This window comes from Taudactylus pleione, unplaced genomic scaffold, assembly GCF_031769625.1.
Source record: "Taudactylus pleione unplaced genomic scaffold, aTauple2 ptg000066l, whole genome shotgun sequence".
In the NCBI taxonomy this organism is placed as follows: Eukaryota; Metazoa; Chordata; class Amphibia; order Anura; family Myobatrachidae; genus Taudactylus; species Taudactylus pleione.
Genome location: NW_028284468.1, coordinates 12,665,351 through 12,679,530, shown reverse-complemented (window position 1 = coordinate 12,679,530; position 14,180 = coordinate 12,665,351). Strand labels below are relative to the sequence as shown.

At 44.7% G+C, this 14,180-nt stretch overlaps 1 protein-coding gene across 2 annotated transcripts in view; it reads left to right on the top strand.

The window, feature by feature from the left end:
• Positions 1-231: 231 nt before the first annotated feature.
• LOC148534446 (ephrin type-B receptor 1-B) overlaps positions 232-14,180 on the top strand; it is a 343,730-nt gene continuing 329,781 nt past the window's right edge. For both annotated transcript variants that reach the window (XR_015877634.1, XM_088466663.1), the window contains exon 1: positions 232-730. Coding sequence is in view for 1 of the 2 variants with exons in the window: in XM_088466663.1 (XP_088322789.1) it covers positions 673-730 (58 nt within the window). In the remaining variant the exon portion in view is untranslated. The remainder of the gene's footprint in view (positions 731-14,180) is intronic.

Here is a 14,180-nt window from a genome sequence, read left to right as displayed (position 1 = left end):
AGCGGGGAAAGGAGGGGTTGCTATTGATTGGGGAGTGAGAATGCGTGTTCCTTGTGCTCTGTGATTGGCTGGGAGGTGTGAGGGGTGTGTAGAATTCAGACAGGATGGGAAAAGGAGGGGGGAGAGCCGGTGGATTTGGAGAAGAGGGGAGTCGTGTGAGTGGGGGGTGATAACTGCCCCCCCTCCCCCCAACCAGTTTCAGTGCTTATGCTCTTTCAGTGCACACTTCACTACTGCCTGCAATGTGATTCTGGGATATCCTTGTTACAATTCACCCTCCACATCCCACACAGACATGCACACATACATGTACACACATGCACACATACACTGGGAGCCTACACTGCCTTGTGCACCCTGACACAGGGACTCACACAAATGCTGTCATGCATGCACATACAGACATCTATGCAGTGCTGCTGGATCATGTATCTCCAACCTGGGACTTCAGTAATGCTCCACAGCAAGACAACTGGAGAATTATATGCCAAATAAGGATTTAAGATTTTTTTTTTTTTGTAAGGGGGAACCCTGAAGATTTTGGGCTTCAGTTCATATTTTTTTTATGTTTTTTGTTTTCTTGGTAGTTACTTAATATATATATATATATATATATAGATATATATATTTTTTCTGCTCGGTGGCAAAAAGTAACCTCTTTGCATCCCAACAATGGAACTAAACTGGATGTTGCTTTTATCTCTGGTTTGGCAAGTTCAAGCTGTAGAAGGTAAGCCTGGCAATATCTGGGATACGTACTGACATGGTAAAGTTGGGACAGTATTTCAATTATTCTGTACACTATGGTATATCCACAGGCCTATGTATGTTTATATACTAACCTATATGTATTACCATATATTATCATGTTGAGGAAGCAGTATTATATGTGAGTGCGTGTGTGTATATGTATATATATATATATATATATATATATATATATATATAATAAATATATATAGCTATATATCTAGATAGAGATCAATTACCAGGATAGCAGGTGAAGCCGCCTGAAAATGGACAGCATCACTTCTCACATCTCAGACCTTAGACGTAGAGTGCAAGCTCTTCAACACAGATTTGAATTCCAGCAGGAATAGCTTTGTGTGTACAGCATTGTGTACATGGATAAAAGTTGCCTTTGTAATATTTTGCTGATGGTAGAGATCTTTACAGGTATCCCTGACAAAACACCTGTTATATGGAAGCAACAAGGTACTTAAGTAAGTTTGAACGTGCAGAGCTTGCAGTGTGCTTTATCTAGGAGTCATATAAAGCCCAGATAGTATGTGATCATTACAGTATTTATTTTAGTATGAGTTGATCCATGCTCGGTAATGAAAGATGGGAAGAGTAGGGTACCCCATTGCCTTCCTAAATAATTGTTTATTTTTGCCCAGTGCATAGAGCAGTTGATAGCATTAGAAGGTGATAGTGGCTACACAAGGTGTTTTAATACGTAACTATGTTTGTGACACTGCAATTAGACTCATTTAATTGAGATTGTGTAAAAATGAGGTACAAACGTGCCTTTAACGTGTCCGTGGAGGAAGATGGATGGTCCCTTCTGTCAGTGCTGAATCGATGTGTTATTTCTAGCCTGTAGAAAACGTATTGACTGATAGATTTGGTCCTGCAGATGGTTATAGATTGTCACTCTTCTGGTACCAAGCTGGTATCTCCCCCAAGTCCGTGTCCTCTCTCTCCCCTATCCGCTTTCTCCTGCCAGGAGGACGGAGCTGCATTGCAGTGCTGAGGACCGGGTGATGCTGGGGATAGAAGGGGCCGTGGCTGGGAGGTGGAGGTTGGGGTGACGGATACTTGCTGTGTGCCTGCTGTGAGCCGGTCTCGCCTGCTGAGCGTGAGCACTGCAGAGACTGGCAGACACCGTACAGCGGTACAGCAGCGGGTACTCTCTTTCCCGAGAGTTCGTGCGGTCACTGCAGTCGTGGACCGGCCTCGGCTGGTCATCTCTGCGCGGACGTGTCATAACTATCCTGCTGGTCTTCCTACCTCTCTCGCTTTTCCCTTTTCCTTGCAAATCTCTTTTTTGTTTGTCCTCATTTTTTTTCACTCCATTTCATCATCGCACTATCCTCATCCCACCCAGACTACCCCTATGAGAAGTCCCATATTCCCTAAATGCTCATCCATATTTTCCCATAATTTTTTCCTTGTTCCTTCCACAGTACTTTAATTTGCATTTCTCTCTTTTCTGTCTGTCAGATGCTCCATGTCCCCTTACACCGTCTAGCAGTCTGTTCTGGGTACTCCCTCACTTTCCATATGCAACAACACCCACACTCCTCATACATTGATTCTATCTCCCCAAATAATGTTCTCTACCATCTTACCTTTTCCCTTATTAGACTTGCAGAGTGAGCGTGTGTAGACAGATATGTAAAGATATGTCATATATATATATATATATATATATATATATATATATACATATATATATTTGTCTATATATATATATATATATATATATTGTGTGTAGGCACCTGCAATTAGGTATGAGAGTAGTGTTAGGTCCTCTATAGGTGTACAGATATGGATGGAGGAGTCTGGCTGGACACAATCCCTGCAGATCTTACAGCCCACAGCCTGGCTAACTATATGTCATATATGAAGAAAGGGTTTAGCAGAGCAGGACTTTACATTACACAATACCATAAGCAGAGCCTGGAGCTATAGTACATGCACAATGGAGAGTTTATGAGGCACAGTAAACATGCAACCAATAATGAGAGGTGGGGGGGGAGGCTGTGATTTTTTATTATTATTTCTGCAATGGATTAGGGGATATTTGTTCTCTGTTCTGGTTTCTATACATATATCCCATGCCTTCTGAGAATTTTATTTATATTATGATTATGAAAAACAGAACCCGGTGTATGAGTGATGCCCTGGGGTAATACTGCGCTGAACCGTGCTTTCCTTAACAGCTGGAGTACGTTGGCAGGTTATTAATTATGCCAGACCCATAAACACTTAGAGGCACAATCTGTGGGAATAAACCATTCCTTGTATAAGGGGGTCATACATCACTGTTGTTAGTATTATTATACACTATACCAGGGACTGTAAAGAGATGAGCAAAGCAGGTGGACACACAGAAGTTTGGTCATCCAACTTCTAAGAGAGATTTAAAATAATGTCATTGGGGCAGTTTTGTTTATTGAACAAATAAACTGATATGAAACTGTAACACAACCTGCTGATTGATAGCTGAGGGTCATGGAATATATAGCCAGACAGTAGTGATGGAAGGAGTGATACCAGCTTTCATCCTAGTTACAGTACTTTGCTCAAGTTATGGGCATCATGCAGGTTCTAAATAAAATGATAGAAAGATAAACTGGCCTGAGACAAGGGCAGATCAGACAGTGTCCAGTTCTTAGCTGAGGGATCCATCTGAGTGTAAGATCCAGCAATGATGTCACTACTGTATCTGTGCCTCCTTTCCCCCTCATCCATCATATGTGAACATCTGTAGCGCTGTGTGTAAGTGCAGGAGTGTGGCTCCCATCGCGGAAGAGCTAGATCTTCCACCAGAATGCAGGGACAGATTGCACAGAGCAGGGAGGCTCGCAGAGACAGAGTGTACGTGGGGAAGGATAATGTGCTGTGACTAGCTGATCATACACTCTGAGCTTATAGTGTCTTCCTGACCTTATAATACCAGTTTAGCAGAGGTGTAAGGTTGACGTAGGAGCTTGCAGTTTGTAGCTAGGCCCAAGGCAATGTAATACTAAGGATAGTGTCATACTGACTATATTTCATTTGCAGTTTTCCTCACTGATGTGATTTTGATCAGTAATTTTTCACATCACCATTTGCATGTGTTTTATGTTCTGTTGTTGTGTCCACAACACATGAATCATGAAACCCCCCCACTAGAATGCCAGCACAACATTCTCTCACATGCTGTAAGCAGGGTGTATGGAGACTGAGGTATAAACATATTATCAAGTCACTGCCTACCCCTGCAGAAAATCATAGATCCCATAGTAGTGTGGGTTTGATGCACAGTCGACTGTTACTGTATTCCGGAACTAGGGCAGGAGCAAAGGTTCTCACGTAGGCTAAGATCAGTGCGGGCCACGCAGGTGCACATGCCACTGTTAGAAGAAGGCGTATGTTTTGCACCTAGTATACGGATAATGGTGACTTATCTGCTGAAAGAGGCTTTGTTTGCAAGAATGTTTCTTTTTAGTAATTTGCTCCCATTTTACTTCCAGCTCTGCGTCGTCCCCAGTCTGTATACATTTCTAGACGTTTCAGAGCCACCCTGTTCTCACCTGTTCAATATTTCTGTCCCCTTGGTTAAAAGTAGTCTTCTACAGTTCTACTGTCTGCTTAATGCCAAAGCAAGCTCCATTATTACTCTGTATGTGCTCTGGTTACAATGCCAATGGCAGAACCCAGCCCACATTTGTGTGTGCAATCTGGTCCATAACAAGGGGTATGCGACTGGTGCCACCACCCAGGACACAAGGATGAGTGGGCAGCCTGAACACTTTCCCCTGGAAAGACACCCCACTACATGGAAAAGAACAGGGTGTACCCTTAGGACGCTGCGACACCCAAGCTCCGCTGATGCTTGTTGTATGACATCACATGGACCTATGGTGTGAAGGTTACCTGCTACAGCTCTGTGAACAATAACCCTGATAGCCAAGGAAACAGGTTTCATCCCTGGGTAAAATCCTGCGGTTTCACTGGCCCAGTAGTTCCCAAGCTGCAGGGGTGACACAGGTTGGTGGTCCAGGACCAAATCATTTACGGGCCAATGTGATAGGCAAAACCAGAGCTAGTGACTTCCAAACATGAAATATGTGGACAAACAGAAGCGCAACCCTGTCCACCACCACATAACTGAACCAAAGGGTGACTTATACTGTAAGCACAATTTACTGAATTTAAACATTTTTGCAGAACTGCTCAATAAGAAACTTTTTGCCTAGGGGTGCCCTGAAAAAAATGCTGATACTCTAGGGCGCCATGATTCAAGAAAGTTTGGAAAGCACTAATCTTGCCTCTGTTATCCCTTTACACAATATAGGTAAAATTCTGTACATTCCACCTGGAATTCGCCTGTACCTGTGTCAGCTTAGTAATACAGTAAATGAACAAATACAATTATCTTACAGTGTGGACAAAAATACTTGACCTCTATTAGTAAATTATGTGACGGTATGCTGTACTATACATTGCAGTGGTAAGTGGGGGATTTATATCCACTAGCACTATATTACTCCACAGGTTCTCAAACTCGGTCCCCATGACCCCAAACAGTGCATATTTTCCAGGTCTCCTCAGAATCACAAGTGAAATAATTAGCTCCACCTGGGGATCTTTTAAAATGTGTCAGTGAGTAATGATTACACCTGTGCACCTGCTAGGAGACCTACAAAATGTGAACTGTGTGGGGGTCCTGAGGACCGAGTTTGAGAACCACTCTATTACTCTACAGTTTATTCACCACTCCAAGGCCATATTGTGAATATAGGGTCTCATTCAGACCCGCTCGCGAGCGCAGGACGCTCGCAAGCGGGTCGATGGTATCCAAATGCGCATGTTTACGACGGAGGGAGCTCCATCGTGCGCATGCGTGAGACCCGGTGAGCGACAGGGTAGCCGTCGCTCGGGGTCTCGCACCAAAGGGGGCTTGCTGTCGATGGTGAGTGACAGCACGCCCTTTGGTGGGCGTGCCGGGGCATGGCTGCCAGACGGAGGCGTTCCCATGGGAACGCCTACCGTCTGGGTCCGGCCCCACTGACATCACTAGTGATGTCAGTGGGAGTGATTTTGGCTCTGATAGAGCCAAAATCACTCCAGGGCTTGCGGCAGCGAGACCCTACCGCAGGGTCTCGTCGCAAGCCCGATGGTCGCGCTGGTCTTGACCATCATCATGGACGCTCGCATAAGCTATGGGTGGTAACCCACAGCTATGCGAGCGTCCAAGAGGCCGCTCCAATGTTAGGTAGGAGGGCCCTGATTCAGAGCGAGCACTCTGGTCAGAGCGTCTGGCTCTGAATCAGGCCCACAGGTCAAAATAGGAATCTCCGATCCCTACAATGTCCTCATTTATTTATTTATTAACAGTTTCTTATATAGCGCAGCATATTCCGTTGCGCTTTACAATTGTAAACATTAATAGAGCAAAACTGGGTAATAACAGACAGATATATAGGTAGGAAGGCCATGCTCGCAAGCTTACAATCTGTACCTTGCTCACCATATTAATTAGCGATGGGCTGCTAACCTTCCTTGGTTTCTATTTGGCTAATCCGAAGTTTGCTGAAAGTATAATGGTGTATATATTTACAGCACTTGTAATAGGGGTCAGTGGATCTTACCGTATTCAAGAACCAGTGAGACTGCTGAACTCACTAGAGGGCAATGCATCACAGACAGACGTGGAATTGCTGGAAGTATTAGCCTGACGATAGGCGAAGAGAATGGAAGGGACTTCGGATGGAGTAATTGCAGTGTGTAACTGGGAAATTGAATTACCAAGCTAATAAACCGTTTTTGTCAATGACCAGCTATTCAGAAAGAGAAACAGAACAGCCTATATAATGAGAGTGTTTACTGAGGCGCAGAGACAGATTTCTGTATGGAGTTGGACATAAAATGACCAGGTCCCTCTTGCCATGAGGAATGGAGATTAAACTAATGTGGCTCTGCATTTGGATGGACATCTGCTTGTCGTGTTACATTCCCTGCCATCTGCTGCATGCAGAATTATCATACCTAGAAAATATAGGTTCTTTGTTTTCATTTTCAAGTAATCCTGCTGACTCTGGGTCATTATGAGGTCTTTAGCTTCTCAGTCAGTGACTTTTAGGTAGGTCGACCGTTAACTTCTGCATTTGTATAAATGCAATGTGACGATTTTATGACTAATCTGTTTTGTAGCGCTCTATATGGCGAACATGCTGGATACACCCTTATATTTTTTTTGTGGTTTTTCGTTTAACTGGGAATATTTAAGTTAGGGGAGCTAGGGGAGTGGCTCCAGACTGCACACCCTAATAGTAATGAAAGGCAGGCTTGCCTACCCTCCCGATTTGGTCGGGAGCCTCCCGAATATCGAGTGCCGCTCCCGACCCCCCGGAAAGGCTGGCAAGCCTCCCGGCTGGCGCCTACCCCCCGGAATACTGGTAAAAAACCTGCAGCGAGGGGGGCCCGATGACGCAATTTGCGCTGAATCGCGTCATTGTGGCTCTGCCCCCTGCTTTACAATGCCTTTTTTTCTGCATTGTGAAGAGGGGGCGGGGCCAAAATGACGCGATCGTGCGGTCCTGCCCCTGGCCCCCAAAACGGCATCATAGCCCGGCCATGCCCCCCGCAGAATGCAGGCATTCAGCTCCCTCACGTAATATACACAGGAAAATAAATTGCAGATGCTTTGTGATCAATACTGTTCCAATTTAAATGTACATTATAATTATATATCATATCAGAGGTAGTTAGCATATCGTTGGCCAATGATGATACGGGCCTGCCCAACAACGTCAAGGTCACCTCATCAAGCAGGTCCCTAACACTCTGGGGTTCACATATGGGATGCAGAGCACCCCAAAAAACAGCCCGGCCAAAGATCCCCTCAGGGACGCAGAGCACCCAAAAAAACAGCCCGCCAAAGACCCCCTCAGGGCAAAACATGAAAAAAAGGGTGACAGTGAAGTGTTATAAAGTATCAGGTGTGCGAAGGACCATAATGAGTGTTGAGATAGTTACTAAAGTAAAAAATGTGTGAAAAAATACAGGAATAATAAACAAACGTAAAGAGTGATATAAAAAGTGACTATGGGGTCTATTTACTAAGACTCCACATATCGTGGAGTTAATGCCACTCCTGCTTCGCCTGCTACCTGTGCAAAGCAGGAGCTGGCTAACGTAGCTGTTACTAAACATAGACCCGCCGAGGAGGGTGAACGTTAAGTCAGCCCCTCGGCGGTAACAGCTGAGACCCCTCTCCCCTGACAGCCCTGTGTGACTCACCATCTCAGGCCGGCAGCGGCAGCAGTGACTTTTTCTTTTTTCAACTAACTTTATTTACAAACGGCCAATTTGACACAGCTCAAGTCCTGCTTCTCCAGTGAGGAGAAGCAGATACCGGCAGCTACAGAAGGCGGTATCAACACTGGAGAAGACACCTGACGGCAAGTGACATCTCCTCTTAGTAATACCTGGGACACTTAGCGCTGCCATAGGTGTCTATGGCAGCGCTAAGTGCCCCAGGTGCAGTGCGATATTGTAGCATACATGCCGACATTTCACTCCCTCCTTCCGGAAAGGAGCTGTCGGGCTTTCTCGGCGGGTCGCAGTGAAAAAGGGGGCATCGCCCAGTAGTGACGCTTATTTGGGGGCAGAGCATGGGGGCCTGACATCGCGATCTCGTCATCACGGCTCCCCCCCTCTTAATGCCGTTATTAATGGCATTGTGTGGCAGGGGGCGGGGCCACGTTGACGCGATTCAGCGCAAATCGCATCACCGGCCCCTCCGCAACCGGGATTTTTACAGTAAGTGCAGTGGGGGGCGGACGCGTCGCTGGTGCCCGGGAGGCTTGCCTGCCTTTCCGGGGGGCCGGGAGTGGCACCCGATTTTCGGGAGGCTCCCGGCCGAATCGGGAGGGTAGGCAAGTATGTATTGTAGCCTGCACTTAGCGCTGGCAGGCTGCAGGCAGAGAAAATCTCTTTAGTACATACTGAGAAGCAGCATGTACAGGGATTTTCTCTGACTTTAGCGTTTTTCCCCCCTTTTCTCCTCTTTGTAAACAGAGCCCTATGAGTATTAAGTGGTGATGCCCTGAAGAGGCCCAGCCAGAACAGCTCAGGGGGCCCCACGCCCAAACGCTCACCCCAAATAAACTGACACTATATACAATAATTATGTTGTACCCTTATGTCTAGCAGATCAGTATCAAAATATTCTGCTTGTATCCCACATTATATATCTCTGCAGCTTCTACCAGCAGCACAACTATACAAAGCACATCAACAGAATCTGACAGTGGGTTCAGAAGTAAAGAATATTGCCTCATAAATTCACGCTGCATAACTCTTACAATGGAATTTCATGAGTCGTTTTCAGTTTATAAATTTCCCCTTTTAAATATTTTTGGCTTCCATTGTTTTAATGAAAACTGGCCTTGAATGTAGCAGAAATGACACGCTGTGGGAAAATATGTGGTAAAGATATATGTTACCATTTGGGCCAAGACCTGCTTAAAGAGCATCTGCAGTACAGGTAGCCATTTTGTTGATGGAAGTAATATTCGCAAGATATCAAACTGAGACATCACTTATTGGCCAATATGTAGGTGGCACTGCTTCTGGGCCCTGAAATAATAATAATAGGTAAAGTTAGCAATGTATTATTATTATTTGTTTAGCACCAACATATGTCTATTCATTCATCAGTCACTGCACCATTAGCAGTTATGGCAGGGGTGTCCAAACTCTTTTCCTAGAGTGCCGCATTAAGTAAGTACCTCCCAGCTATTTGGTAAAGCTTCTCTGCTAAATAATTCTAATTGTTTGAAGCACTGAAGCTGATAAAAATATCTTGAAATAAACATATTTTGAATCATTTTGCTCACTGCGATAAGATGCCATGCAGCAGTGTCCCCAGTTCATTATATGCCACACAGTAGTGCCCTCAGTTAATAATATACCTCATAGCAGTACCCCCGAAACATAATATCACACATTAATGTCCCAACTGATAATATGCCATACCGTAAATCCTTCAATTCATAATAAGCCACCATAATGCCCCCCAATTGATAATTTACTACCGTAATGCCCTAATTGATAACATGCCACACAGCAATGTCCGCAACTGGTAATATGCCACACAGAGCCCCCTCAGATCATACCTGCCTACTTTCTGGCTGCTCCTTCAGGGAGGAAGCAGCCAGATCGGCAGGACGGGGGGCGTGTCCGTGACAAGGGGGAGTGGCCGGGCTGGTGACACACACTTAGGGGCGGGGTGGGGGCGGAGCCACGTGATCGCGTCAGTTCGGCCCTGCCCCGCTACACAATGCCGGTAATATCGGCATTGTGAAGCAGGGGGCGGGGCCAAAATGAGGCGATTCGCGTCACCGGCCCCCTTTACTGCGGGGGTTGCAGGGGTTATTGTGGGGGGCATAGGAGGGGAGGGCGGCAGCCGGGAGGATTGCCTGCCTTCCCGGGAGGTCGCTTCTCAGGTACGCTTCTACAATGGAAATAATTAAGATGTCAGGTATGTAACTAAAATTATTAACCAGATTCATGGCATAATTTCTAAATACTGATACTGTGAAATCATAGTGATAACAATGGACCTAATAAAGAGGTGGACGATAATCGCGTCGCTGCTGCGGGTATGAGAAGATATGCAAATGTCACAACCGCCATCTTTTGTACAGAGATGCCCACCGCCAGCTTCTCATAACCACCGCTTGCGTACAAAGACGCACCATTGGACGAACATCGGTCCCACCATCGGACCTCTGAGCAACCCTATGGTGTATAGACGCTGAAAGTGGGCACATCAGACATTGGGCCGCACAGATGTGCACAAGGAAAGGAGTTTGTAGCGTAATTTCCATAAAAATGCAGACAGGCGGCCGCCAATAGACGCTGCTGCGACAGAGTCGGGCCCATAGTGTCTATTACATTTAAAATTTTACTAGTCCACCAAGGTAATGTTTTTTTTTTATTATTCCCCATAACATCCCTCTCCCTTTTCCTCTTCCTCTTCCCCCGTCTCTATGCCTCCTACAGGCTCCTTTCATTAAATGCACAGGCTGCTCTGGAAACATATGTTGAGTTTGTAAAGACTCCAGCAGCAACACTGCGTGGAGCAGTGGGGATCAGAGAAGCACACACCTTGTATGGCTGAGATAAAGATGCCTATTTATAAAATGAAATGTTCTTACAACCTCTCGCACAGAGGGACTACGTTTTCAGGTCAAAATAATAATCTTTTTTTTTTTTTTTTTACCAAATTGCTCCAACTCGTCATGATTTCCACCCCGCTCAGTAGACTCAAGTGTTAAACAAATGTATTCTGTAATGTTTGTTGATGACATTATATTAAAACCAAGTGCATTTTTGTGCAGGCGGATCCCATTAGATTATAAATTTGTTATAAATTTTTTACTGCAATGGATGAGCATTTAGCACTTCAGAACAGTATTTTATTCAGGTTTATTTTTTAAAGCTGCTCTGCATTTTTAGTAATAAGTATTTATTTAAAGTGCCCCGTTCCTGTATTACAGAACCAGCAAATGTATTCATGTTAACTAATTTTAAATGGCGGTGGAGGGGGTGTGTGAATGGGAGGACCAATCACATCCTTCGGTCTGTTGTCCTGTTGGTCACGCCCTCTCCTCACCTAATTTTTGGAAGAGATGAATTAAAGGTTTTATGCCTTTTTGGAAAAATATTTTCCTAGGTGATAGTGTAGCGATAGTAATGACTTCGATAATAAAGAGAAATCAATTATATCAAGTTAAACATGGGACCATTACCTTACACCTGTATGGCCTACGTTGCAGGAAAAGTATTCTATCTTATACGAAATAGAACTACATCATCAATGTAATGTGAGTGCAAGCACAAGTAACTATCTCAACGTCCGCTGCACCTCTCTTATTTACAATTACTGATTATACAGGTGATGGTGTAAGGTAGTAACAACACTATGTAGATAAATGTGATTGGACACTGACAGCAAATAGATCAACGAGATTTTATTGATGTTGGTACTTTGTAGGTGCACCATGTGCAGTGATTGCTGCAGACACTCTTCTTGGAAAACTGTCCGCAAGTTCCTGGACAACAGCAGGCGGTATATTTTGCCATTCTGCCATAAGTACATTGACCAACTGTCACACTGAAGAAGGTCGAGTCGGCCTAGAACACACCCGTCACTCCAATTCGTCCCAGAGGTTCTCAATGGGGTTAAGTTTTGGACTCTGAGCTGGCCAGTCCATCCGGGTTACCAAATTTTCTGTATACCAGTTCAGCATCTCCCTGGTCAGGTGGCATTGTCTTGATAAAAACATTTGTTGTTTCCATAGAACTGCAAGGGCATGGGCCTCCCTACAGTGTTCTTGTCAAAACCACCACATTACTAGCCATTTGTAACTTGTGTGCAATGGTATGCATTTCGCTTGCGCAGGAGTGTCCAATCACTTTTCTATACGTAGTGTACATACAGATACACTGAACGTCTTTACTCCATATGGCCCAAGTCGCCTGGTGTGACTGGAGTGAACCCGAGATGAGTATTTCCTGATTTTTAGCTGCATTGCAGACGCAGCAAAAAGCCTTTGACTGTGTACCAGAGACGCGAGGCTGCGACTTTAACAATAGAGGAGTTGGACACTCAGTCACACACAGATGTACAAATGCCGCAAGCCCCAGTGGTCAATGTACGCTAGATATGTGAATAAGATGCACATTTTGAGTGAAAAAGGTGCTCGGTGTGGCCAAGTCGCACGGGACTAGACACACCGAGAGCTGCTATTTGGTGCGACTTGAGCCACGGTGTAAAACAGACATCTGTATGCTGAAAACGTCTTACTGCAAAATCCAAATATCACCATGCTTATTCTACTTGGCCTGCAGTCCTTGACATCGGGGATGACTCTCTTCTACTCCAAACCAGATTTGCTTGAAATTACCATATACTATTTCTCAAACTGGTACAGTACAAGAGTTTCATGGCATTTCTGAAATCTTGACCAATTAAACAAAATCAAGTTAGTTTCAAGAAAGTCCAACAGGCTCAACTTTGTTCTAGAATGTACAATAGTGTTCCAGCCGGTTCACACATGCTTGAACATGGTACTGCTTATATTGATACATTTAAACTGTTATTAATGGCGAACCACAAACTTCAAACACTGTAACATTCACAATTGGAAATATATAATTTATAATTATATTGTAGTGTTTAAACGTAAAAATATTTTAAAAATACTAATTTCAATGCAATCTGGGAACCTCAAGCACACTCAGCAAATGCAAAACATGTTACTGCTCTGTGCACAAAACAGAATGAAATATACAGTATATAGATATACAGTATGAGTAGGTAAAAATATATTCCACAGGTCATTCTCCACACCAGTATGCCACATGGCAGCCCAGTATGCTTAGGGTAGTGCACACAATTCAGGACAGCATATAGCATCAGTGGCAAACGCAGGATTTCTAGAGGAGGGGTTTAAAATGCTTGATTTTAGAGTGAGTGTGGCCAGTCCATGAAGAGGGCATAATTACCACTTATCCAGCTTTAATATGCGTCATACAAAGTGTATTGTGTGTCATAATTCCAGCATATACAGGACCAGAGATCACAGTAAGCCATTAGATGCGGTAGTAGGGCCACCCTGCCCAGTGGCGTAAGTTCATCCCAGACACCCGGAGGCAAGTTATAATTTGGTGCCCCCTCGTCACAGCCGCTGACACTGTAATGTAGCAATTCACAAGTAGACAGGCTATAGACAGACGAAGGCAGCAGCTGATGGTCTGACACGGAGCTCTCCACTAGTGTATGGTGGCTTCTCAGGTTCCGTGAGCCCTTCATGACGGTACACTCAGGGTACATAGTTACAGCCCTAAGTGGGGTGAATATGTTGTGGACAATGGAGGAGGTGCCCCCTTCAGAGCTGGAGCCCGGCGCCAGGTGCCTCCATTGTCTCCCATAGTTCTGCCCCTGACCGTGCCGGAGCTGAATGTTTTTATTTTAGATGTAGGCACCATTCCAGGGCATGGGAGCAAGTCCGGGAGTCTGGGGGAGCAGCAGAAGAACCTAGCACTGCCCTGGACATATATGGAAATATTGGACTCTATAGCAGTGCATCCCTAACGGTGCATGTTTTCCAAATCCCCTAATTGGTGCACAGGTGTATTTATTACTGGCTGATACATGTTAAAAGATCAACAGGTAGTGCTATTTATTTCATTTATGATACTGAGAAGAACATGCAGCGCTAGTAAAATTCCATTATATTACTATTTCTATTGTGGTCATGGTGTGGGCTGGGGAGGGGGGTTTCCAGGCAGATGGAAACCCCCCCTGCATTTGCCTATGAGCATCCGTCACCACTATAATGACTAGCTTTGCTGCAAGAGGATAAAATAAAGATAAAGATGATTCTGTATGT